Source organism: Podarcis bocagei, assembly GCF_964188305.1.
Source record: "Podarcis bocagei genome assembly, chromosome: Z".
In the NCBI taxonomy this organism is placed as follows: Eukaryota; Metazoa; Chordata; class Lepidosauria; order Squamata; family Lacertidae; genus Podarcis; species Podarcis bocagei.
Window position 1 is genome coordinate 14,782,805 of NC_138140.1, and position 26,786 is coordinate 14,809,590.

The window sequence follows — 26,786 nt, forward strand, 5'->3', positions numbered from 1 at the left end:
TTTCACCCTTGTTTTTCAAAAATGCAAATGATGTCCCTTCTTTGCCACGTCTTCTTGTTTTTCTTCCACTTTAGAAAAAGATATACTTTGTGTTTTTTACAGTACCTGTTGGGGATCAATAATAAGAAGTTGAAATTTGTCTCTTGATTCTTTCAGTGCTACATTCTTCAGCTGAAGGTGGGGATAATAACCAATTTGGAAAGAGGTAGCAGATTCATAAAACCTCTGTGGCCTTCTGCTTCCCTCCTTACATTTTTGTGCAGCGACTTTGTCAGTTCTGGTGATAGTGCTGGCAGCTGACCCATGGAAATAAACCAGTTGTGGATGAGATATCCTCTGTGAGTGGGCTCCTCTTCCACAACCTGGGTAATTTTTGTCGCCATTCAATAGAAGAGAAGACTGGGCTCTGTCTCAGTCTCCCCTATCACCGGAACTGACTCTGCATGCATCCTCTACTTCCGGCAGATGTTTCACTCAGAGACAGGATTGTCTTGCTCCTGAGGCTGATGCAGAAGGAGCAGCCGTGCTCTAAGCCCAATAGCAGCTGATGCATCACTGTGTTTTCCAACCAGCTGGCATAGCTGCAGGCTTTATTAAGGCTACGGTCACATGTAAATAGTGTTCGATTCTACGCCTCCATTGCGTTGTGCAGTGGTTCCCTTCTCCTGAAAACCCTCTTGTGAGTTCTTAGCTACTTTTCACGCCACGGTTTGTGGCCAGTTGTGGAGCAGAGAAAAGGCTGCAGCATATCCCTCTAAAATTAAAGGTGAAGTTGCACAGGTTCAAGTGAAGCAGTCCTTAAGTTGAATAATCCGTGGCTAGCTCCTGCGCAGCATGAGAACAGCAGCCACAAAATTCTCTGCCTGCTGAATTTCATTTATGTTTGTGGCCCTGCCCACTCATTGTGTTAAAGCATACCTCCCTCTGCCCCTCTTGAAAGACTGCTCCAAACTGATGTAATTCTCCTCCCCTTTTGCTATACTTTTAAAAGAACAGATTTGCAGCTCAGCTGTTGCCTCCTTTTTCTTTGTTTTAAACTGGCAGCTGCACCCCCACTTCCAGCAAGGACCCCTTACATCTCGTTTGAGTTGCATGCAGGGTGGTGGTGATGGTTAGCCTCTGATTTTATGCAAAGATGCAACTCCTTTTCCATTGGGAGTGTGGATGGATAAACAAGCTCATGAGATGAAGCAGAATCATCTTAATGTCATGGTTCATCAAATGAGATGAACAAATCATTTTGAAGCAGTGGAACCGATAGGTGTGGGAAGAATGAAACTGGTCTGGGTCCTATTTTAGGATAGAGTATGCTTGTAACTTAAGACCTACTTGTGTCCAGTGGTTTTTTTCTACAAGATGTAACCATCTGAATAGTTATGTGGGAATTGCAATAGCAGTGTGGTACTCGCTTTGGCATGTTGAGACATTTCTTAAGCAGCAAGTTCCCCACCCACCCCATGCCCCTTGTCCTGTATAAATTGCATTTGTCGTTTCTGAAAGAGGGTATTGTACTCCTTTTAACCTCACAAACTGTACAGTAAAACTTTTTTTCTTTTTTGGGCCTTTCCTTCTATTTGTCTTTTCATGTAGACCATATATTTGAAATGACAACTGACAACTTAAAATATCTTTTAATGTTCAACGTGGTTTTTTTCCCCCCTTTAAAAAAAACCTTTCTGGGACAACTTTTTAACATGGACTGGATGTCTCTGATGACAGAAATCGCCAGGCTGGTGGCAGCAACGAGCTCTCTCTTTCCTCTTCTTGATTTCAGTTCCTATGGTTTCTCCTTTCAAATATGTGATTGTATTAGCTCTTTCCATATGAAAGAATTCTCCTTATTTAAATAAAAAAACCTTTAAAAAACCCCATGGTGCGCTTGTCAGCATTAGCACATGTTCATGGTTAACAGGTGGGTCAGACCGTATGAGCTCTGCTGTATCAGACCAAAGGTAAATTTTAAAAGAACACAACAGCCTGCTTGATTAGGCCAGTGGCCCATCTAAGCCAGCACTTTGTTCTCATAGTGGTCAACCAGGTGTCGGTGGGAAACTCACAAGCAGCACCCAAGCACAGGATCACTCCTCGGTGGTTTCCAGCAACTGGTATTCAGGAGCATTACTGCCTTCCAATCATGGAGGCAGGGCAAAACCATCGTGGCTAGTAGGTTTTGAAAGCCTTCTGCATGAATTTCTGCATTCCTCTTTCAAAGCCATCCTGGTTGGTGGTCATTACTGCCTCCTGTTCAAGTTAACTAGAATAATAGAATTGTGGAGTTGGAAGGGACCCTGATGGTTGTCTAGTCCAACCCCCCACAATGTAGGTGTTTGTTCCCAGGTAGGATTTTTAAAAAGATGCAACCGCAAGAAGCAAGGCACCCAGCTAGGCACCCTGTTTATTCTCTACTGCAGCAAAGGACAGCCCCATAGAATGAGTCTAATAGGACAGAGACAGTCTCTAAACAGAGAACCCCAGTCCTTTTCTATAAACAGAAAAAACTGAATTACATTCCTTTGCTGTTTACATTTCTTTGTTCTCTGCTCATGCTTGCATAGACCTGATTTCGTCATTTGCAGTCTGCACATGCTCAGTTACCTCAGTGCTGACTCAAGCCCTACTTTCTTTATTCAAACCATGTTGCAAATATGAGGCTGCACATCGTACACACCACTAATCTGTCAAGCTCTCACAAACAGCAGCAGGCATTTTGCACTCCCTATTTTGCTTCAAAATGCTTGCATAGTAGAACTGTAGAGTTTAAAGGTACCCCAAGGGCCATCGAGTCCAACCCCCCAGCAATTGAAGAATCTCAGCATCCTCCACAGGCTCTTTCCTACATCTGGTGGGATGAACATCATGAGAGCCTTCCGGTCCAGACCATAAAGACCTGTATCCTGTTCTCAGGCCAACCAGATCAAGATCGGAATACAAGAGCACCCCCGTTCTGCAATTTCAGGGAACTGGTATCAGAAGTATTACTGCCTCAGAGTGGAAACGGCTGCCCTGTGCAACACCAAATTTCGGGGCGACCCTCCCTCGGCCTTCCCTTCTGGATCATTGTTGCGGCGCCTCCTGCAGCGCTCCCTAAATCTGCGTCTTCCGAAGAGTAAACCCACCGAAATTGATGGACATGATGACAAACTCGACGTTTGATAAATGTCAGTGGTTCTGCTCTTGAGAAGAATTTCATTGGGGATACAGCTCCTAAGCTGGGTTTATTTTGAGCCCCACTGAAATCAATGGGATGGTGTCATGACTAATTTGCCCCATTGATTTCCACGGGATCTAAATACAAGCGACAGTCGTTTAATCAAGCTTGGGGAATCTGTCCCTAATGTTTACAGGCGAGTTCCAAGCCATACATTTAAAGAGCATGAATCCCCGCCCTCCGGAGGATCATGGGAACTGTAGTTCCTCTCTAACGGAGCAACGATTCCCACCTACTCTAATAAACTACAGTTGGCATGAATCTTTGGGAGATGCGCAACTTCTGCGCAGAACGCATATCAGGTCGTATCTCTGGGTTGCTATAGAAACAGCCGCCCTTTGCCTCTCATCCCGCCCACTTCGGGGTAATACTGGTGACGTCACATCCTGCCTCGCGTCCTCCTTGGTAGCTCTCCTGATGGAAGTGAGCCGTCTCTCGTGCCCCCCTCCCTTTTATTAAAAGTGGTACGGCCCAGGCTACGCTTCATCAGTACAGTAAAGACAGGAGGACGGCCGCATTTCTTGCGCGGGGGGGGGGTGAGGGGCGGGAAAGAGCGGAGAGGAAGGAAGAAAAGGTAGCAGCTTGCTGGCTTTGTGTGGGTGAAATTAAATTTCCATACTTCGTCTTGATTGGGGGCGGGGTTAAAAGATGCTTAGATATAAACGAGACTTTTCTTAGGCGCACAGTCGTGTCCTGCTTTACTGAGGGGCTGATCTGGGGCGAGAAATGCGGTTTTTTAAAAAATAAAATGCGCGCGGGTGGGGGGTAACAAGGGGAAAGCGACGCACGTGGAGGGGAAAGGGAGGTTAATCTGGGAGGGGGACATAAGGATGAGGCCAATTCAGGGAAGAGGAAAGATTTAAGTGGAGCCTCCTTGTCCGGCTGCAGAATATATTTGATGCTGAGGAAACAGAGAAGTAAGGGAAGGGTTTTCCAAAGTTGGGTCTCCAGCTGTTTTGAGACCACAACTCCCATCATCCTAAACTAGTAGGACCAATGGTCAGGGATGATGTGAATTACAGTCCAAAAACAGCTGGAGACCCAAGTTTGGGAAACCCTGAAGTAGGAGGTGTCTTTTGCTTAGGGCCATAAATTTGCATAAAATATGCACCTGTTGGGGTGTTTGTGTGTGTGGACTGTATACTATATCCTGTGTTAGTCATAGTCATAGCTGTCAACTTTCAGATTTGAAAATAAGAGATAAGCAGCCTCGAAAATAAGGGATCAGCAGCCTCATCTGTCCCGGGGACAGTCTACGGCAGTGTTTCCCAACCGGTGTTCCCCGGCACACGAGTGTGCCGTGAGACACCGGCTGGTGTGCCGCGAGATGCCTGGAGGGAGGCGGGCGAGTCGGGCGGCGAGAGGCGGGGCGGGGGCGGCGAGGAGAGGCCGCGCCTCCTGCTGCTGCCTGGCGCTCCTCCTCGCAGCCGGCAGCGCTGCCTGGGCGCCTCCGCGCGACTCTGTCTCGCTGGGTTTGGTCTCCCAGCAGAGACGGGTCACACGCGCCCCTCCCTCCCTCCCTCAGCCTGCGCGGAGGGAGAGCCAGAGAGAGGCATCGCTCCTGCGCTCCGAGGCGGATTGAGCGCAGCTGAGAGGAGCTGCCGAGGGAAAAAACGTTCACTTTTGTGCGTCCCTCCCGGCGTGACGCTGCGCGCTGACGTCACGGGGCGGGGCTTTAATGGTGGTGTGCCGCGAGATTTTTTTTTAGTACACAGGTGTGCCGTTGCCCAAAAACGTTTGGGAAACACTGGTCTACGGGATATCTAACAATCCGGGGAAGCAGCGGGAAACGGGGCTGGAATAAGGGAATTTCCTGCAAAAAAAAAGGGAAGGTTGATAGCTATGGTCATAGTAGACCCATTGAAATGAATGGCATGACTAATTTAATTTCAGGAGGGCCTACTCAGTATAAAAAGAATGACCTGGGCTGAAAAAATAAGGGAGAAGATGATGATGTCAGAGATACAAAGCTGCCTTCAGAGTCTAACCAGTAGTCCATCTAGATCACTGTTACCCAATTTTCCAAACTCTGTGCACCATAAAATACTATTTTATCAATCAAAGGGTTTGGGTGCACTCCTGTGCATATTTACTAAAGAGTGAGCCCACTGAATTAAGTGATGCTTATGGATTACAGATTGAATGAATTGAAAGGTGAGCCCAAAGCATCCATTCACAGATGCCTCCTTCATATCTGCCTTTTTCTAGTAAGCTGCTTTTATGGGTGGACAGTCCGGAGGCTGTGACTCATGGAAAAGCATAGGTTTCCACACACACACACACACACACACACACATCTGGGCAAGAAAGAGGCATCACTTTTCAAGGACGTATTCTAGTAAGGCCAAAACACCCAAGGGGGTTACAGAGCAGGGATGGTGAAATGAAATGTGACCTGGAGAGGAGGTGTGACTTGGATAAATCCTGAGACCAGGAAGACAAGCTTCAAGGGCTGCATTTGGTCCTTGGACTTGAGGTTCCCCACTCGGCCACTCCCCCTTCTGGAACGATATTCTTTTAAATAATGACAACAGTTCTCTTTACTTTTAGACTTGACAAAACTGCCAGACAAGATGCTAGAATTCCTGAAGCACCCAATTGTATTTTCCGTGCAGATCAACATGAATCTGGTGGTTTTGACTGTGGTGGGATTATTAAGCCGGTTGTGGGCCCTGTCCTACCCTCGTGCTGTGGTGTAAGTGAATTCTTTGGCTGTTTATATATATTTTTAATGACAGTGGTTCTGCACCCCAAGATCCAACTCAGTTGTTTTGTTTTGCCCTTTGTGTAAGAACACCGTGTCACATTCTGTGGAGGCCACCACTGAAGTTGAAAGGCAGACTAAACATATTTTACTGAGTGAATAAAGAAAATAAATCAACTGGATAACAGGCGGTTTGCTATCCTTTAATAATGACATCCTAAATCTGCAGCCTAGGTTACACTGCCCCACCTTCCATCTTCTCCAGGATTTTCTTCCTCTTTGCAATTTGCAGCCTACCCAGTCAAATAGAACGTTACATAGGAGGTTGCCTTATTATATGTCAGACCACTGATTCATCTAGCTCAGCAGTGTGTCTGCTGTATTTCAGATGGGAGTCTCTCCCATCACTACCTGGAGATGCCGGGGAATGAACCTAGGGCTTTGTAGATGCAAAGCAAACAATTACTGAGCTACTGCCCTTCCTAAAACATAGTAAGCTGCCCTGTACCAAGTCAGACCATTGGTCCATCTAGCTCAGTTACTGTGCATACTAACTGGCAGCAGCTGCCCAGGGTTTAAACATGAGTCTCTCTCAACCCTACCTGGAGATACCAGAGATTGAGCCTGGAGCCTCCTGCCAGCAAATTTGTTGTCCTTTGCTGAGATTGCTTCAAAACCCACAGTCATTCACACTGGCAACCCGGTTCCTTGACCAGCTACTGAGAAGTTCATGTGCTTTCTGCTTGCTTGTGGCCTTTCAGCTTTGACGAAGTTTACTATGGCCAGTTCCTCTCTCTCTATATGAAGCGGATCTTCTTTGTGGATGACAGTGGCCCACCATTTGGTCACCTGCTTCTGGCCTTCGGAGGTAGGGATGAATCTCATTCATTTCTCCTTTGCCATAAGAAAAATAGTTATGAAGGTTCAGCGCAAGGGAACAGCATTACAGGTTTAGAAGCTAGCTGATGGAAGATTTAGAATGGATGAAAGGGGAGGGACCTCTTTAACACCATGCATAATTGAACTATGAAATTTGCTCCCATGAAATGTAGTGATGTCCATCAGTTTGGATGTCTTTGAAGAAGGATTAAACAAACCATGGAGGATAAGGCTATCAAGGGTTACTAGCCATTGTGATGGAGGCAACACGCCTCTGAATATTGCAGGTGGGAGGAGTGCTGTTGCACCCTGGTCCTGCTTGCAGGTTTCCTGTGGGGCCAACTGGTTAGCCACTGTGAGGACAGTCTGCTGGACTAGTTGGGCTACTGGCCCGATCCAGCAGGGCCCGTTTTATTTTCTTAATATTCTTTTGATCCATACCTCTCCATGTGCTGCTTCTACTGCTCTTCATAAAACAAAAAAGCAGAACACCAACCAGTGAATCCAAACCATCTATATCTATATACCCAGTTTCTAGAAAAGAGTTCCCTTTGTTATGAATAATATGAGAGAGAGAGAGAACTTGCATGGAAACCAATATACTGATATATATGACTGATCTGTTTGATTCTAAAATAGTTTGGGCTCTGTTGAATTGCCACTTTACACAATTTTACACCAAACACCCAGTGACTTATACACGCTCTTTAATAGTGCCCTCTTATGCATCAAAAGCAAGTACCATTGTTTCCCTAGCATAAGTATTTTCAGGATTGTAAACTTTGTATATGTGTGTGTGGCTGAAATCCTCTTTCCTCCCTTCCATTTTAGGTTACTTGGGTGGATTTGATGGCAATTTCCTGTGGAACAGAATTGGTGCAGGTAAGAGGTGTATCTGGTTCATCATAGTATGTCTGAGCTAGCTGGAAGTTAATTCCTTTTGTGGAAGGGTACATCTCAAAAAAGAAAGCAATAGCTTTTTCGTTTGAGTTACCAACAGACACACCTGAAAGAGGAACAGGTATGGGGTTGTTTCTTCCAGTTGTCGAAAAGTTTTGTTCTCCCACCCCTCAGCCTCTTTTCCTCAGTACATCTTTTCCTTCTCCCCCACCCCTTGCAGCCTCCGACAACTGTTCTTTTAAACTTTGAAATATACTCTGATAAGAGGCCAGGGTTATCTCCTGGTTGACATAAGGGCCTCACTAGGATTGTGCACAGCCTAATTTTGAAAGCATGAGGGGGAAGTTGCTTCATGATTGACATGTTCCAGTTAATCAACACTCTGTGCAGCCTGGCTCTGAGAAGGGGGTGGAACTGCTTCTGGAGTAGCTAGTTGATTTTTTAAAAATGTTTCTGCACTGAACCAGAAGAACAGCTGCTGACACATCCCTCAGATATGGTGGAGGAAGATGCACGTCTTTCAGGTGTGCTTCCAAAGCAGCTCACCTGCAGGCACTCTTGAATGGGAGCTGGATGTAGATATAGCATCACCTTAAAGACCAACTAAGTTAGTTCTTGGTATGAGCTTTTGTGTGCATGCACACTTCTTCAGATACACTGAAGATACACTTCTTCAGATACACTGTGTATCTGAAGAAGTGTGCATGCACACGAAAGCTCATACCAAGAACTAACTTAGTTGGTCTTTAAGGTGCTACTGGAAGGAATTTTTTTTATTTTGACTATGGCAGACCAACACGACTACCTATCTGCAACTAGATATAGCATAATAGGGTTGGAAGAGAGCTCAAGGGTCATCTTGTCCAACCCCCCACAATGCAGGAATCACAACTCATGAATCCCTGACAGACAGCCATCTAACCTCTGTTTAAAAACCTCAAGTGAAGGAGAGCTCAGTGACAGAGATATCTCAGGAAGGGAACCTTTCTGTTCAGTTCTAATTGTGAGCAAAAGGCAGTGAGTTGTATGCAGTATCAGTAAAACCACTGAAATTGATGGGTGTGACTAACTCGGGAGCAGCAACTTCCATGGCTGTGCTCTGAGTAGGACCAGCATTGGATATAGCCCAAAATACTAGGTATGAAGTTTAAGCTTGTTCTTTTTAGCACACCCTTCCCCAACAACCCAGTTTCTTCCAGATGTTGACACCTGCAAGTTCCATTAACTAGATATGTAGAATACTAATGTAAATTTAAATCTGTTTTTAGCTAATCATTTTAATTATTCTTTGAATGTTTCAAAAAACTATTTTTAACTGTTTTATCGATAGTGTTATTGTTTTATTCTTTTTGTAAACCTCAAGCAGTTGTTGTTTGTAACTATGTGGTATATGGATTTTATGAAATAAATAAATGACCCCCAACCAGCACAGTTGCATTCCCATCAGCCCTTGCACCACTAACTGGGGATGGTGGGAGTTGTGGTCCAAAAGCAGCTGTGTTAGCTGGGGATGGTGGTGACTGCTGTCCAATCCATCTGGAAGGTGTCAGGCCAAGGGGGAGGCAGATGGCCATGTGGTGCTCAGTAATTCCTGACTCTTGCTTGTGTCCTGTTCTGTTTCAGAATACAATCCCACTGTGCCAGTTTGGGCCCTGCGTCTGCTACCAGCCTTGGCTGGCGCCTTGTGTGTTCCTCTGGCATACCAGATCCTTGTGGAACTGCATTACTCACACTTTGTTGCTTTTGGAGCTGCCCTGCTGTTTCTGCTGGGTAAGGAATTTCCCCCTTCAGCTATTCTCTTTATTGGGTGCTGGTCACTATCCCTAGAAAGTATGCATACTTTGTAAGCTGCCTTATACAGAGTCAGACCGTTTGGTCCATGTAGCTCAGTGTTGTCTACATTGACTGGCAGCAGCTCTCCAGAATTTCAAGCTGCCCTACCTGGAGATGCCAGAGATTGAACCCGGAACCTTCTGCATGCAAAGCAGATGCTCTACCACTCTTTGTTTATGCTCAGAGCTCTTTACTCATGCTCAAACTAGTAGGTTTTCACAGAGCTTTGATTTCTTTATGCAAGCTACAGTCGTAAACAAGGGTAGCCCACATGGTATTTATTATTTATTTATTTATTTATTTATTTATATTCCGCCTTTATCTCCAAGGAGCTCAAAGTGGTGTACATAGTTCTCCCCCTCCTCATTTAATCCTTGCAACAACCCTATCAGGTAGGTTAGGCTGAGAGGCAGTGACTGGGCCAAGGTCACCCAGTGAGCTTCATGGCTGAGTGGGGGATATGAACCTTGGTCTTCCAGGTCCTAATCTGACACTGCAGCCTCTGTTCTAGACTGGTTCTGAAGCATAGGGAGGTGCCTCCTGCTGAGCCAGACCTTTGATTCATGTAGCTCAGTACTGTCTACGTGGACTGGCAGCAGCTCTCCATGGTTTCAGGCACAGGATAATTCCCAGCTCTACCTGGAGATGCCGGGGATTGAAGCTAGGATCATCTGCGTGTAAGGCAGATTACTGCATCCCCCATCAGCCCCAGCATGGCCAGTAGTTTGGGATGACAGGAATTGTACATCACATTGACTCCTCTTGAAATAATGTAAGGAAAGTGCATACTACTGAGTTGTCCTCTATGAGGAAGGTATGCAGGAGTGTCCCAGTGCAAATAGTTCCAAGAAAAGCTTTTTATTTCTTTGAATATGACCGTCAAATCCCACTGAATGAGATTAGCAAATGGCCAGTGTTTTCCTGCTGCCTGATCATCAGGCAAACATGTCTTTAGAGGGTGTTCTATATTTGGGATACCCTAACAATTTGTGCACTGTGTGTTTAGAGCAAGGGTAGCCAATGACATACCTTCCAGATGTTGTTGGTCTCCAACTCCCATCAGCTCCAGGTAGCATGGCCAGTGGTGGAGGATCATGGGAATTGGAGTCCAACAACATCTGGAGGGCATCATGTTGTCCAGTTTAGAGCATCGGGTTCTTGGAATGCTTTGTTTCCCCAGATTTAAAGACACATTTTGACTTGTTTTCACCACTTTTGAGTGAGGGTCAATCATTTTTATTCCAGCTAAGGTGTTCTCACTTCCTCCTCATTTCCTAACAGAGAACTCCCTGATCACTCAGTCCAGGCTGATGCTACTGGAGTCCATTTTAATCTTTTTCATCCTGCTGGCAGTTTTATCTTATCTGAAGTTCTACAACTTGCAGAAGCAAAGGTAAAAGGTGGCACAGAATTCTTTTCAGTATATAAAGTAAAATAATTTGACAGTGAGACATATAGTGACCATTGTTGGCAGATCCAACCAGAAAAAGTGAAGACTTTGGTTGAAGCTTTCTGAGTTAGATGGGATTTTTTAAGCCAATTGTGAAAGCAAAGAGTAGCTGTGGATTCCTAGTTCCTTTCCCTGGCAAAGAGAAGAGCAAAGTGAAGCTGGTGCATATCTTGGCTTCATAAGCTGGGACACACTGATGCAAACTGGGCCGGCGTGCACATCTTGAGGTTTTTAATTTGTGCTAATTGCTGTTGCATATAAATAAATATATAGCAATGGATATCTTGCCTTGCTTAGGAGGGTTCTGTGTGGTGCCTGATCATTGACTGGAGGGGTGTGGAGGGACTGAATTAACACTCAAATTCATTTTATTCATCCAGTCAGATTTCTAGCCTGAGGATGTATTTACTTACTTCTGTCTCTAACTTATTTCTTAAAAAAGTATATCCTGGCCTTCATTGCCCACTTGGCCACTGTGCCTGTGTTTGTCTGATGCACATGACTGACACCTATGTAGACCATGCTGGGTGTGCAAGCTAGACTAGGAACATAAGGAGCTGCTTTACACTGAGACAGACCTTAGGTCCATCTACTGCCTACAACGACTGGCAGCAACTCTCCAGGAGACCATCTTGGCTGTCTCTTCATGGAGACCCAGGTCACTGAGCCTGAGCTTCCACAGCCGCTGCCTGCCATGAACCAGCAATGGCAGGATGGCAGCAGCAACAGCAGCAGATATGTTCTATGCTTATGATAATAATTATTTTGTTCACTTGCTAATTACGCTGTTTTAAATGTGTATTTTATATCTGACTTCCTTTAGCAATGCTTAAGATAAAAAAAATGTTGGGGTTGACTTTGCTGCGTTAAAGGAGGAACCTGGCATGCATGATCTGGCTGAGATTCTTGCATTGCAGGGAGTTGGACTTGATGACCCTTGGGGTCCCTTCCATCTTTATGATTCTATTCTGTGTGATTGACATCTTTTGTAATGTTTTGTTTTGAAATCTTTTAAGGTAATATTTTAGAATCACAAAACAGAGAAACCAGTAGGAGAACACTTCAATCTCCCAGGACATTCTATACAGGATCTCAAAGTAGCTGTTTTACTACAAAGGAATTTCAGAAATAGACTAGAAAGAGAAGCTGCTGAATTGCAATTCATTACCAAACTTAAAACCATGGAGACCTGGTCTGAACAGAGACATTGGATTCTTATCTCATTATACATGACTAAGCCATTTCTCACCTTCTCACCCCTTGCCTTTTCCTGTAAGACCTATTACAGTCGTTAAGAGTCGTCAACAGGCTCATCTCAGCTATCTGCCAATCTCCCATTCCCACCACCCTTCTGAGTAATACCCCTCCCCACCTTCTCACTATATAGAAGGATCTGGCAACTTCTGTTTCAGTGTATCTGAAGAAGTGTGCATGCACACGAAAGCTCATACCAAGAACTAACTTAGTTGGTCTTTAAGGTGCTACTGGAAGGATTTTTTTTATTTTAGTTTCCTGTTAATTATATTGTTTTGAGTGTATACTTGACTTGCTTCAGTAATGTTTTATTCTGTATTGTTTCCTTTGGTGTTTTAAGGTAGGTTGTAAACCGCTTTGAGATCCACCCCCCTTAAAAATATAAAGTGGTATAGAAATGAAAATAATAATCATAATAATAATATACCAGGAGATGCCAGCCAGGATTGAACCTTCTGCATGCAAAGCAGATGCTCTTCCACTGAGCTATTGCCCTTTCCAAGAATATAGGAAGCAGCCTCATACAAAGTCACACCTTCGACCCTTTTAGCTCAGTATTGTCTGTGCTGCCTGGCAGCAGTGGGGAATTCTTCACTGGGGACATTCCTAGCCTTACCTGGAAATGCTGGGTATTGAACTCAGGACCTTCTGCACCCAATGCAGATGCTTTGCCACTCAGTGGTGGTCCAGGAGAGCTGATATTAGTCAGAGTGCCCAAAATTGCATAGCAGCCACAGACGTTTGCATTTCATCAAGCACTTATTCAGAAGCACTTAATTGTGATGGGTTTAACTGTTTGCCTATTATATATTTATATGTATGTGTGTGTTTTAATGTTGTCTTTCTTATTCGAGCCCCTTTTCCGCAAGATGGTGGTTCTGGCTCTTGCTAACAGGACTTTGTTGCTCCTGTGCAATTGGGTAAGCATTCATTTTTTTCCTCTGTCTCCTTTTTCTATTGTACAATAATTCTCTCCCAAGTTGTTCTGAGTAGGGTTTATCTTAAATTTCCTGCCTCGTGATGATTCCTGAATTCCTTATTTATGGTTGTGTGTTTTGCTTTGCTTTGTTTGTTTTTTGTTAAATATTTATGTGCCAATTTTACAGCATTTCTTTATAAAGCAGCTTACAAGAGCAGGATGAGGAATTAAAATAATGTAAAGGCAATAAAAACAGAAAACAATAACTAGAAAATACATTGGCCATTAAAAATTGGGGAGAGGGGGATGGGGCAGATTCCTTTATGGAGAAATGTCAGTGGCCTGATAAAAAAAGAAAGGTTTTCTAACCCATTTGGAAGGCAAACAGTGGCCTCATTTAATGTTAGGAGAACAATCTATTATAAACCTTGTGCTCACACGCTGTCTCTCTTCTGGGACCTCAGCAAGTTTCCAATTATATTTTAGATCAAGCACAGTTTAACATTACATCTGCTCTCTAAACTGTGCCTAATCTTAACCACCATTATTGAAAACAAGCCAGCTTTATAAACGATTGCTTATGGAGAGGCCACATCACAGATAGTTGAAGCTTTGGCAGTGTATTCAATGATTCCTTTGACAGAGCCCCCCCATAACTTTGCTTTTTGTATGCAATTGATAGGTAACATGCTACAGGATTTCTTGGAATGGATCAACATTATTTTACTACAATGTAATAACATACTCTATTGACATCTATGCCTGGGTTCAGTTTAGGTTTTAGGTTAGTCTAAAGCAGAAGCTTTATAAAGCTGTGACCAAATTGCAGGAGGCAGTGGAAGACAGGAGTGCCTGGTGTGCTCTGGTCAATGGGGTCACGAAGAGTCGGACACAACTAAACAACAACAACAACAAAGCAGAAGCAGAAGCTTTTAAACATCCCTTGTGGCAGAGTTGGAGGTTGGGATGGTTGCACACAAGCCTAAGTCTCCTCTTTGTAATGCTAAACCATAGCTTAGTTCTATGTGCAAACACAACTGTTTCCCTTTTTCATGGAGCTGTTCCCCAGCCTGAGGCACAGTTGCAAGTACCTTAATTTCTAGCTGTTCATATTGAAGAGACAGGTAACTGAAGCATATCCTAGATTGCTGCCTGTGGGACTAATTTGGCACAAATTCAAGTACTCTTCCTGAACAGACAGGAGCATGACAAATGTCAAGAAATGTTCTTGCATACATCTTCATTCATTTTCCAGGGAGTTATGCAGGAGACGGTTCTGTTGGACTTTAATCTTAGATGGTCAGTGGCCTTTAAAAGGTCTGAATTCAGCTCTGCTCTGTTTGGGAACATTTCACACATTTTAAATAATTTACATTTTGGTAGGTCTGAGTGGTTTCATTGCTATTTATTGATTGATTGCTGCATTCACAGGGTGAAATATATGGGCCTCTTCACGTACATCCTGCTTTTGGCCATTGCAGGAGTCCACTCCTGGCAACTGATCGGTGACCAGAACTTGCCCAATGTAAGTAGCAAAGTGCCTTGTGTATGCGTTGCCCGCCTTTAGAACAGGAATAGCCAACATGGAGGCCTCCAAATGTAGTTGAACTATAACTCCCATCAGCCTCAGTCAGTATAGTCAATGGCCATGGAAGGTTGGAGCTATTTTTATTTATTTATCAAATCAAATGAATAAATTTAATTTTTATTTATTAAATTTGTATCCTGACCTTTCTTCCAAAGGAACTCAAGGAGAGCAGGCATCAAAGTGTTAAAACAACACATAATTTAAAGCAACAGTTATACAAAACATGACAGAAACCATGAACAGCATTGTGATTTTAAACACACACACACACACACACACACACACACACACACACACACACTTGTTAAAGTTTCCAGGGCCACTTTGGAAAGAAATTCACTCAGGGAACCAAATCCATCCTGTGTCGCAATGACCACCAGCTTTCACAGCCTCAAAATGAGATTTGACTTATTTATTTATTAAAATTTATATACTGCTCACAAGATCTCAGGGCGGTTCAGAGTAAAATGCAAAATAAAAGCACAAGTAAATAATTAAAAGCAACAAATTCATGTAGGATAAGGCTATCCATGGCCGCTGGTATTAACTCCAGACTCCAGTTACTGCAGAACAGAAATGGGAGAGGGGCTATTGCCTTCCCGCCCAGCCTGTGCATGTACTGGAGGCATATCATTGACTGTGGGAAACAGGAAGCTGGAATGAGGCCTTCAGTCACATCCCATAGGGCTCTTCTGAGTTGTCCATTCTTGTTTCTAGGTGTGAAAAGCAACCTTTTTTAGGGGGGGTGTTTCCTCTTTCCTCCTAGATGTCCCTGCTGTGCCACTTGCTAGCCAGAGGTCTGGCCCTCGTGATCCTCCCAGTAGCCACATACCTATCTTTCTTCTACATCCACTTGGCTTTGCTGTATCGCTCAGGGCCACATGACCAGATCATGAGCAGTGCTTTCCAAGCGAGTTTGGAGGTAAGGAATGGGAGATGGGGCAGGGGCTGCAGAGGCGGGGGGGGGGGTTCTGTTTCAGAAAGAATGCACTAAGATATAAATTTGTAAATAAAATAATTGTTGTTCACGTGCTTTTATTGGCATTGTCTGTTTTGCTGGAAAATCAGCTTGTTGGAGTTTTTGAGAGCCCTGTTAACTATGCAACCATTTCTGGATCCTGAGCTATGTTTTAAATGAGTTCAGTCCCAAATGATTCAACCATTGAACATATTCATGAAATGCATAGGAGCATAGGAATGTGCCTTATACTGAGAGAGACAGTTGTTCCTTCTAGCTCAGTATTGATCCAACTAGTTCAGCATTGTCTCTACTGTATTTCAGACAACAGTTTCTCCCAGCCTTTCTGGGTGATAAACGTGGGGCATGTTGTCTACTGACACTGAGCTACAGCCCTTCCCCTAAAGCATGGGAAGCTTCCCTATACCAAGTCAGACCATTGGTCTATCTAGCTCAGTTGTTTTCTACACTGACTGGCAGCAGTTCTCCAGCATTTGAGGCAGGGGACATTCCCACCCCTATCTGGAGATGCCATTGAAGATTGAACCAGGTATCTTCTGAATGCAAAGCAGATGCTCTGTCACTGAGCTGCTGCCCTTCCCAAACAGAGGCTACTTAGATTCTGATGTGTACTTGGGCATAGCAAAGGACAACATTAAAATCAGGTGTTTCCATTTGTTCTCCGCGTTTTGCGGCTCTTTCTAGGGTGGTCTCGCTCGGATCACGCAAGGCCAGCCTCTGGAGGTGGCATATGGCTCCCAGATCACCTTGCGCAACATCCTGGGGAAACCCATGCCCTGCTGGCTGCATTCTCACAAGAATACTTACCCTATCAGGTGAGAGAGGAGAGATACTTTGCCCTAGGTCAGGGTGACACAGAGGACATTGTGTCTGACTTTGGTGTCTCTTAACTACTTTAATATCTGGAGCAATACCTTAGTGAGATTTTTTGCTTCATTGAATTTCCAAAATGGCCTTTGGGTTGAACAAGCTGCCTCCGGACTTGTGAGTTTTGCAGCCATGGTATAGGTTTCTTTTGCACTGTGGGTAGTAGGGATGGGGACTTTCCTGCTTTTAGTGGACTACAACTCCCATCACTCCTGACAGTTGCCCATGCTGGCTGCAGGGGCTTTTGGGAGTTGGAGTCTAACAATAGTTTGAGGTCATCAGGTTGTGTTGCTGAACTACAGTTCCCATCATCCCCATACCATTGGCCATGCTGACTGCAGGGGCTGATGGGAGCTGGAGCCCACTAACATCTGGAGATCTCCCAGATTCCCCAGCCTTAACTAAGGAGAGATACCTCCCTCTTTCCATGGAGGAATGTCTCTTCTAAATAGAAGCATTATTCTGTCTCTTGCAGATAATGCTAATTGTTAGATCAGGGGATGGGGTATCCTTGATTTCCAGGTGTTGCTGGACTACAACTCCTATCAACCCTGACAATTAGCCATGCTGGCTGGAGGCTGATTGGTGTTGGAGTCCAGCTACATCTGAAGGGCACCAGATCCCTTGCTCCTATTCTGTATAATCCACAGGAATTTAGGAACTTCAGAAATTGTGACGACTACCCCCACCAGCAGAGCAAGCCAGCTTTTTAAATGCAGTGAGGGGTTTCCCCCCCTGCTGGGCTGTTGATTGAGATATACTCCCAGTATCCAAATCAGAGGCAATCATGCCTCGGAATACTAGTTGCAGGAAATCACAGGAAGGGAGGCAGCTCATGTGCCCAGTTCCTGCTTGTGGGTTTTTCACAGGTGTCTGGTTGGCCACTGTGACAACAGGAGGGTGGTCTGATCTGGCAAAACTGTTCTTATGTTCTTAACTCCTGAATTATTGCCTGATGCATGTGATGCTTTGGGAGTGAATCTTTCCCACAAGTTCCATTCTTTATCCCTAGGTATGAAAACGGCCGTGGAAGCTCCCACCAGCAGCAAGTCACCTGCTACCCTTTCAAGGACGTCAACAACTGGTGGATCGTGAAGGACCCTGGGATGTAAGTAAACAGACACTTCTCTAAAAAAGGGGGGTGGGAAGCCCTCTTTTCAGGCCCAGAGCTGCATTCTCTTTCTGAGCAACCTTTCCAAACTATGCAAGAGAGGAAAAAAACCATAGATATTGCTTTATGCATTTTTACAAAACTCAACTGGGATGGGCATGGGCATGGGGGTTACAAGATTTATTTTGATTTGGGGTTTTTTGTTTTTGTTTTTTAAGCACAAGGATCACACCAGGTGTGTTTATAAATTGAAATTGTAGATATTATCTAATGGGTTGAGAGTGGCCAGCACCTCATGTTGCGATCCACAGAGGGGCTCTCATGGTAGTTTTGCCTCACTCAGAAGCTTGGAGTGGTGACCCAGGAAAGGGCCTTCTCTGTGGCAGCCCCTCAGTTGTGGAATCCCCACTCCTTCCACAGAGGTGTGCCTGGCACTTTCACTATACAGTTTTTGGCAAATGTTGAAGGAGCACCTCTTTTACCCTGGCCTTTGACACCTGGGATAGATATTTTTAGGACCCACCCTATTTTTATGATTGTCAAATTGGTTTTAAACTGTTTTTAATGTTGTATTTAAAATTGTTGCAACCTGCCCTGGAACCTTAGGGTGAAAGGTGAGTAATGAATCAGTAGTGATGATGATGATGATGATGATGATGATGATGATGATGATGGTGGTGGTGGTGCTTCTACTGCTCTCTGATATTTGTAAAACCACCAGTTATTTTGAGCTTCATTTCGATTACCAGTTCTCTTAGATGTCTTTATTACTTTCTTGTATTTATCCCATGTACATCCTACCCTTCCTCCCAAATTGTAAAATAAAAACATAGCTGAAACATTTTGAAATATTTTTAAAAATTACCTACTCTCACAGCTACTAATTTCAAAGCTGCCTGGAAACAATATCCTTTCAGCCATCAAATGGTGAGAGTTTTTGAATCCCTCCTGAATGTTAATAGGGAGGCAGGTGTACCTCATTCTAAAAATGAAAAGATGCTGTCGCTGGTCAATGCCAACCAGGCAGCATCCAGCACCACCACCAACAGGTACTTGAGTCCCACCAACAGGTACTTGAGTCCCAAGCTGACTGCAGCACTGCTTGACTCCAGTGGTGGCTGGTGCCCACTGGGACTCATAGGGAGGAATTAAGGGAGCTGAACAGTAGATTGCGGCAGAGCAAATGACAGGCAGAGCCCATCCTCTAGGGACACGGGTGGTGCTGTGGGTTAAACCACAGAGCCTAGGACTTGCCGATCGGAAGGTCGGCGATTTGAATCCCCACGGCGGGGTGAGCTCCCGTTGCTCGGTCCCATCTCCTGCCAATCTAGCAGTTTGAAAGCACGTCAAAGTGCAAGTAGATAAATAGGTACCACTCCGGCGGGAAGGTAAACGGCATTTCCGTGCGCTGCTCTGGTTTGCCAGAAGCGGCTTAGTCATGCTGGCCACATGACCCGGAAGCTGTATGCCGGCTCTCTCGGCCAATAAAGCGAGATGAGCGCCGCAACCCCAGAGTCAGCCACGCCTGGACCTAATGGTCAGGGGTCCCTTTACCTTTACTTCATCCTCTGCAAGGGGCAATACGGAGATCAAGGAGGAGGAAGCTGACAGGCAGAACCACTTCCTGAGCTGGTTGTGAGTAAAAAGATAGGCAGGCAGGGGCTGGCTGAGGTTTTTTTTCCCATAGGTCTGGTTTTCTCTTTCTTTTCTTGAACCTTTCACTTACCTCTTTCATGACTAATTACTGGGACCTGCTCCAGTTTGGTATTTCCAGGCCTTCTAACTCCCCCTGTATCATCTTTGCACATCTCTCAAAACAGGCAGCAGCTGGTGGTGAGCAACCCCCCTCGCCCTGTGCGCCACGGCAGCATTGTGCAGCTTGTTCACGGGATCACAACTCGCTACCTCAACACGTAAGTAGCCCTTGGCTCTCAGCAAGGTTGCTTCTGCCCCCAGCTGCAATGATTAAGCTTTGTTCAGATGGTAATTTACAGTAGACATCCAGCATTTTAAAAAGAGGAGAGATCTCACAGGCATGTGCAGGTAAACAAGAACATAGCTCAGCTGGTTAGAGTGCTGTGCTGACAATGCCACGGTTGCAGGTTGAGTCCCCATGATTCTACTTGATAAGAAGAGCTTAGCTATTGCATCAGGGCAAAAGCATCTTGATTCCTGGCAACTGGTATCCAGAACCATACTTACTGCAACAATAGAGGTTAGAATATAGCCATGGTGGCTGCTTGTCACTCGTATCCTTATCCTCCGTGAATTTGTCAACTCCCCCTTTAAAGCCATCCAAGTTGGGAGCCACCACTAAATCTTGATGAAAGCAAGTTCTGTACATAAAGAGACAGATGGCCTTCAGGTAACCAGCTCCTAAGCCATGAAGGGAGCTTAAAGGTCAAAACCAGCATTTATTTTTTTCAAACATAATTTTTATTAATTTACACCAAAACAAAATAAAAAATAAAATTCTACATCTTATTATCACAAATTACTTTCTTTAGGACTTCCTGCAGCTTCTCCACAAATCATCCATAGTCATTTTTTAAATTACGCATTTCATACTTTATATTGACATTATTTGACTCCTTACTTCCATTTCTCTTTAGACAATATTCCTACATTTTTCACAGTGCTCTTTTAAATCCCGCTAGCGTTATCTGTCCTTCACTTATATTTTCCAGATGTTCCACAAATTTCCCCTAGTCCTCAATGAACCTTTGGTCTCTTAAGTACCTAATTTTCCCCGTCAATCTATCCAACTCCGCGTAATCTAACAATTTCATTCTCCATTCCTCAACTGTCGGTATTTTCTGTTGTTTCCAGTTTTGGGCCAGGAGGACTCTTGCTGCAGTCGTTGCATATTGAAACAATTTACAATCGTTACTCTTTATCTCCCTTCCTAATATTCCTAATAGGAAAGCCTCGGGTTTTTTTTCAAATATATACCTTAAAATTTTCTTCATTTCATTATATACACTTTCCCAAAAACCTTTTACCTTTTTGCATTCCCACCACATGTGGTAGAAGGACCCCTCTTTTTCCCTGCATTTCCAGCATTTATTACAGGTTTTATACATTTTTGCCAATTTTGCAGGGGTTATATACCATCGGTAAAACATCTTCATTATATTCTCCTTCAGCGTCATACAAGCTGTAAATTTTAGGTTTTTTCCCCAAAGTTTTTCCCACTCTTCCAAATACATATTATGTCCAATGTCCCTAGCCCAATGTATCATGACCGACTTTACTTCCTCCTCTATCAGGTTCCACTCTAGCAGCAAATTGTACATTTTGGATAAAATTTTATAGTCGTTATTTATTATTTCAATCTGGAATTTGGAGTCCTTATCAGCATATCCTCTGTCTTTGATATCTTTCCTGAACATTTCATTTATTTGAAAGTAATGTAGCCAATCAAACACATTTTCTTTAACCTGATCGTACGGTTTCATTTTCCATTTCCCCCCTTCTTTGAATAACAATTGATCGTAAGTAATCCAGTTGCCTCTCATATTGATCTTCTTAACGCTCATAACTTCTAGTGGGGATAGCCAGTGTGGAACTTTAGGTTCTAATAGATATCTATTCCTTTCCCACACTTCAATCAGGGGACCTCTAAAGATGTGGCTTTCGAAACCCTTATGAATTTTCTTCTTCTCATGCCATAAATACGCATGCCACCCAAACCTGTTGTCAAATCCCTCCAGGTCTAACAGTTCCTTCTTTTCCAATTTTATCCATGCTTTCAACCAGCAAAGGCACGAAGCCTTATAATATAGTTTCAAATCTGGCAGGGCAAAACCTCCTCTTTCTTTTGCATCTGTTAAGAGCTTGAACTGGATTCTCAGCCTTTTGCCCTGCCAGATATATTTTGAGATTTCTCTTTGCCATTCTTTGAATATCTTAGTTCCTTTAATTACAGGGATAGTCTGAAACAAAAACAACATTTTTGGGAGCACATTCATCTTAATTGTAGACATCCTACCCCAAAATGACAGTTTAAAGCCATCCAAGTTGGGAGCCACCACTAAATCTTGATGAAAGCAAGTTCTGTACATAAAGAGACAGATGGCCTTCAGGTAACCAGCTCCTAAGCCATGAAGGGAGCTTAAAGGTCAAAACCAGCATTGGGAAGCTGGTTTGGGGGTGGGGGTCAGTACAAGTTGCCAAAGCACAGCGTGTAACGATCACATGGCCCTACTACCATTAAAGTAATTGAGCAGCTACATTTTCCCCTTTAATGGTGGTTTCTCAGAAGTAGCTGCAAGGAACAGCACAGGTCAGGTGCTAAAGTAGCCCCGTGGAGAGGCTTTAAGGAAACTGCTCTGCAGCTCTTTTATCCATCTGCCTTTACAGACATGACGTTGCTGCACCCCTGAGCCCTCATTCCCAAGAGATTTCCTGCTACATTGATTACAACATTTCCATGGTGGCTCAGAATCTCTGGAGAGTGGTGAGTTGTTGATCGGAGGAAAGGGAATCACATGCCCCATATTCTCCAATCTGAGATGAGCAAGGCTTCTTAAAGACTCTCCTCACAATAGGGATGGAAAAACCTGTCAATTTTAGTTTCTTATTTTGCATCACAGTGATGGCTCACACATTCAGTTCAGCAACCTTTGCGCACACGTGGGAGGAACAGGGTCTCTTTTGAAATACCCAGATGTTGCAGTGGGAGGAAGACCCAGACACCTGTACTCCTTCACTCACGCCCAATCCTGCCTGCTTTGCACTGTCAAGGCATTCTTGGTGATGTTAAACTACCATCCTTCCAATGATTATATAATGCAAACATAGAATCAACATGCTGTGCATTTAAAACTGAACGTTTAGAGCAGGGTTGTGGGGAACCTCAGGCCTGGGGGGTGATGTTGACCTCCAGACGTCTCTGACTGGTCATCAGGATTCTTGTCAGGTGACAACCCCCTCTTGCTAAGCCACACTCCTCATTAGTCCTGCTCCATGCCCCTCTTCAGTGCTTTGCCTCGTTGAAATGTGCTCTTGAACTGTGATCATGTTTCTTCCTTGCCAAAATGAAGAATAGGCATTTGTGTGTGTAACATTGGAATAAATATATCCTCCTGTACAAAGGTGAAATTTACATTCAGGGCTCCGCCCACTACTGGCTTGCGCAAAAGGAATGTGGCTCCCAGGCTGAAAAGGCTTTCCCAGCCCAGTTTTAGGGGGAGAGGTGAAAGGGAAGGAGTCTCTTAAACAAACGCATGTTAAATACCTGCAGGCTGTGTTTCTTGGCTGGAAAAGTCAACTCAGCTGCAAACAGCTCAACTATAAAAATGATCAAAATTCAAGTGATAACTTGCTATTATTGCAGGAAATTGTGAACCGAGACTCAGATACAGATGTCTGGAAAACAATCCTGTCTGAAGTAAGGCTTGTCCATGTGAACACCTCGGCAGTGCTAAAGGTATGTGGGTTTTGGAGTTTCCCCACCCCCGGAGCTTCCCACCAGGAATTGTGCAGAGGCGCAGCAGGCAACCCAGTTCATGACTGGTTTCCTTGGGCTCCCAGAAGCCTTTATTCATTTGATTTATTACATGCTAACTCAGCCTTGCCCAACACAAGTCTGCCCCTGTGGCTTGATGGAGGTAGAAACTGTCTCTCATGCCTTGTTACACTGCCATTTTTACAGGGATATACACTTGGTATTTATTACCCCTGCTATGCAAAAATCTCCAAATGAATCCGAACTTCAGTGTCTAAAATCCCTGGTAGAGGACAAGGATCCTGAGATCACATTAAGGGTAGCCAATTCCGTGTGATTGCCATAAAACTTAGGGAACATGCTGTGCTATCATAATGATTAAGGCCTTAAATGATAATTTTAGGTTATATGTTAGTGACTAAGTTTTCATTTATATATTTTTTAACTGTTGCTATATCTGTATTGTCCCTGTTATACCTAATTGCAAATTCAAATGTATCCCTATTGTGTTTTATGACTTCCTTGATATTGTATGTGGGCTGGAACCAGTCTGTGACCGAAATAATAAAATTGAAGCCTTGCCCAACTTGGGATTCTTGTTCTGGACTAGGAAGAGCTTGGCTGCTGGATCAGGCCAGCGGCCGAGCTAGTCCAGCATCCTGTTCTCATTGTGGCCAACCAGGTGCCTCAAAGGGAAACCCACAGGCAGGATCTGAGCACAACGGCAACCCTCCCCTCTTGCGGTTTATAGAAACTGGTATTCAAGAGCATATTGCCTCCGGCTATGTAGGTAGAACACAAGCCTTCTCCTCGATAAATTTGTCCAGTCCTCTCTTAAGGCTACGTGGTCATCATCACTGCCTCTTGCAAGTGAATTCCAAAGCTATAACTCAGTGCTGTGTGAAAGAAGGACTACAACTCCCATCAGCCCCTGCCGGTATAGCCAGTGGTGAGGGATGATGGACGTTGTAGTCCAGGAGCATCTGCAAGGAACCAGGTTGGTGGGGTGAAGCAGCACAGTTTGTGAACTGCTGTGCTGTGGGCTTCTTTGCATCACTATCGGCTGCTATAATTTTTGTTTTGGGAATAAAAGACAGCCAGCATATTATTAACCAGCCTTCTCCCGCACAATCAGTTTTCTCTTCTTTCCCTATCCTGCAGCTCAGTGGTGCATCTCTACCCGAGTGGGGCTATCGGCAGCTGGAGATAATCGGGGAGAAGATTTCTAAAGGCTACCATCAGAGCATGCTGTGGAACGTGGAAGAACACAGATATGGGAAAAGTCAGTTCAAAAGCTGACTTTAAGACCATTATGCAGGCCTGGGAAAGTCTCCTGTCTGAAACCCTGGAAAGGTGCTGCCAGTCAGTGCCAACAGCACTGAGCTGATGTAGCACTGGTCTGACTCAGGTTCCTATTTAAAACCAGCTCAAGCATTAACCCAGTCAGGAGCAACCAGTAAGCAGCAATCAGGTCCCTTGGGTTCTCAGTAAATGGAGGGCAACAAACTCTTAAGGAGCAGAAGCAAGCTTTTTTAACTGCTATAATAATAAGCATAGAAACAGCAACAGGTGTTAGTATACAAAGTAAAGATAAGGAATAAACTTAAAGATACCTGCCATTTCTGCCAATGAGATTCCCAGAACCGGTGACAGCTCCGCTCTTACTTAGGCCAAAATATGCTTGGCACTTTACCTGAGCGGTCTAAGCTGAAATCTCATCACTGGGGCTGGGGCCTTATATATTATTATTATTATTATTTATATTTACTGAATTTATATACCACCCTATACCTGCATCTGTAGAGGCCCTGTGCCAAGATTACATAGTCTTTGATATACATGTGCTCATGATGCCATCGTTTCCTCATCCACTTCTAAGGGTATGTCCTTGGAGTTCACACTTTGAAGTTGGCACATGAGGGAAGTTGTCCTCTTCCTGACCTTCCCGTTATATTCTCTGGCTGGCATCCTTGAACTTTTGCCATTACTTTCGTTATAGCAAATATATAAACAATAGAAACGACAGCTACATCAGAAGACAGGAGAAGCACCACCTAGTGCCTGTTTCTCTGACACTACAGATCTTTATTCAGGACCATGAGGACTAGAACATTGTGTTTACTTTTAGGGAAAGGCCCATAGTTCAGTGGCAGAGCATTTGCCCTTTATGCAGAAGATCTCAAGTTCAATCCCTGGTGTCTCAGTTTGGGGCTGGGAGAGATTCCCTGCCTGAAACATTGGGGAGCCGCTGCCACTCAGAGTAGAGAATATTGAGCTACGTGGACCCCAGTGGTCTGTATAAGGCAGCTTCCTGTGTTCCTTTGGAATGTGTTGCATCCAAGGACCTGCATGCTTTTAGAACTTTTTTTAAAAAGTGTTGTAGGGAAGCTTACTATTTCTTTTTCTCCCTCCCCTGACGAATTGGGTTATGTCTCAGACCAGTTTGTTTCGGCTTCTCTTTCAGGCCAGGAACAGAAGGAGAGGGAGGTGGAACTGCATTCCCCAACGCAGATCAGCATCAGCCAGAACCTCAGTTTCATGGCCAAGTTCACGGAACTGCAGGTGAGAAGCAGGGAGAGGTTGTAGGCAGCAAAGAGTAGAGTGGAGGAATCTCCCCACTGAAGCCCAGTGCAGGAGCCACCCAGTTGAAGCCTTGCACCATAAAGAAGACAGAAAGACCAGCCTGTTCCCATAGGAGAGCTTGGCATTGAGCTCACCTGTGGAAAACCTCCATACAGTGTTGATGGGAGTTGTTCTCTAACCCGGTGCCCTCCAGAGGTTTTTGAACTCCAGTTCCCATCAGCCCCAAACAAGGGATGATGAGAGTTGTAGTCCAGCAAGATCCCTGACAGCCACAGGTTCCTCACCTTCCAGCTTCATAGGCTGACATAAATAGATTTTTAAAATGTTTTATTATTTCTGTTTCATTTGCAGGTGGAAAATCCACTGAATAGCTTGGGCATTGTGTGTGACTCACAGAAGGGGCTGGGTGGGCCAGACGAGCAGCTTTGGAGGCAGAGGACCCCAGGCCCAGTACCTGGTGTCTCCATTTAAAGGATGTGAGATACCTGGGCTGGGAAATCCTCTCGCTTGAAAGCCAAGCATCTCATCAGAGGAGACACAGCACTGGGCTGGGTGGACCCAGTGGTCTTGCTCAGTACAAGACGTAGGGCCAGTGATGAGACCCCTCTGGCCCTCCAGATGTCCCTGGACTGCAACTCCTTCCCTTAAGGTTGATGGGACCTTAGGGGTCCAGCATCATCAGGAGGGTTGCAAACACCCCGTCTGTGATAGCAGACAGTGGGACTGGGTCGTGGCTCATTTGTATCCATATGTCCTCGGGTTCATTCCTGGCATCTTCAGGTACCCGCCTGGGAAGGACTTGAGATGCCTTGATAGCTGCTGACCCTGATTGTTTATTATTATACTTTATATTTACTTTATTATTACATTTACCAAATCATGGAGATCAGGGATTCTCCTATGGCTCAGATGCCCAGCTCATGCTTATCTGCCTCCAGTACGGTGGGCCAAACTTTATGGAATCTGCAAGAGGCTCCTGACTTGTTGAACTTCTGGCACCCACTGAAGACTTACCCTCCCCCCCCCCCGCCGCCTTTAAATTCTATCAAGCATTTTAACTGA

General features: G+C 44.5%; 1 protein-coding gene across 4 annotated transcripts in view; it reads left to right on the forward strand.

The window, feature by feature from the left end:
- The first annotated feature begins 3,602 nt into the window (after positions 1 to 3,602).
- The window catches only part of POMT1 (protein O-mannosyltransferase 1), a 30,224-nt gene continuing 7,040 nt past the window's right edge, over positions 3,603 to 26,786 (forward strand). Inside the window, exons 1-16 of one of the 4 annotated variants that reach the window (XM_081180079.1) lie at positions 3,603 to 3,672; positions 5,759 to 5,903; positions 6,674 to 6,780; positions 7,623 to 7,673; positions 9,315 to 9,461; positions 10,806 to 10,917; positions 13,083 to 13,148; positions 14,579 to 14,672; positions 15,502 to 15,657; positions 16,399 to 16,529; positions 17,594 to 17,689; positions 19,513 to 19,605; positions 22,055 to 22,151; positions 23,031 to 23,123; positions 24,303 to 24,423; positions 25,606 to 25,703. In XM_081180079.1, the coding sequence (XP_081036205.1) occupies positions 5,782 to 5,903; positions 6,674 to 6,780; positions 7,623 to 7,673; positions 9,315 to 9,461; positions 10,806 to 10,917; positions 13,083 to 13,148; positions 14,579 to 14,672; positions 15,502 to 15,657; positions 16,399 to 16,529; positions 17,594 to 17,689; positions 19,513 to 19,605; positions 22,055 to 22,151; positions 23,031 to 23,123; positions 24,303 to 24,423; positions 25,606 to 25,703 (1,584 nt within the window). In that variant the 5' untranslated portion in view covers positions 3,603 to 3,672; positions 5,759 to 5,781. Of the gene's footprint in view, positions 3,673 to 3,698; positions 3,804 to 5,758; positions 5,904 to 6,673; positions 6,781 to 7,622; positions 7,674 to 9,314; positions 9,462 to 10,805; positions 10,918 to 13,082; positions 13,149 to 13,202; positions 13,881 to 14,578; positions 14,673 to 15,501; positions 15,658 to 16,398; positions 16,530 to 17,593; positions 17,690 to 19,512; positions 19,606 to 22,054; positions 22,152 to 23,030; positions 23,124 to 24,302; positions 24,424 to 25,605; positions 25,704 to 26,786 lie in introns of those variants that run through there. The other 3 variants (XM_081180078.1, XM_081180080.1, XM_081180081.1) reach the window with 3 other exon arrangements.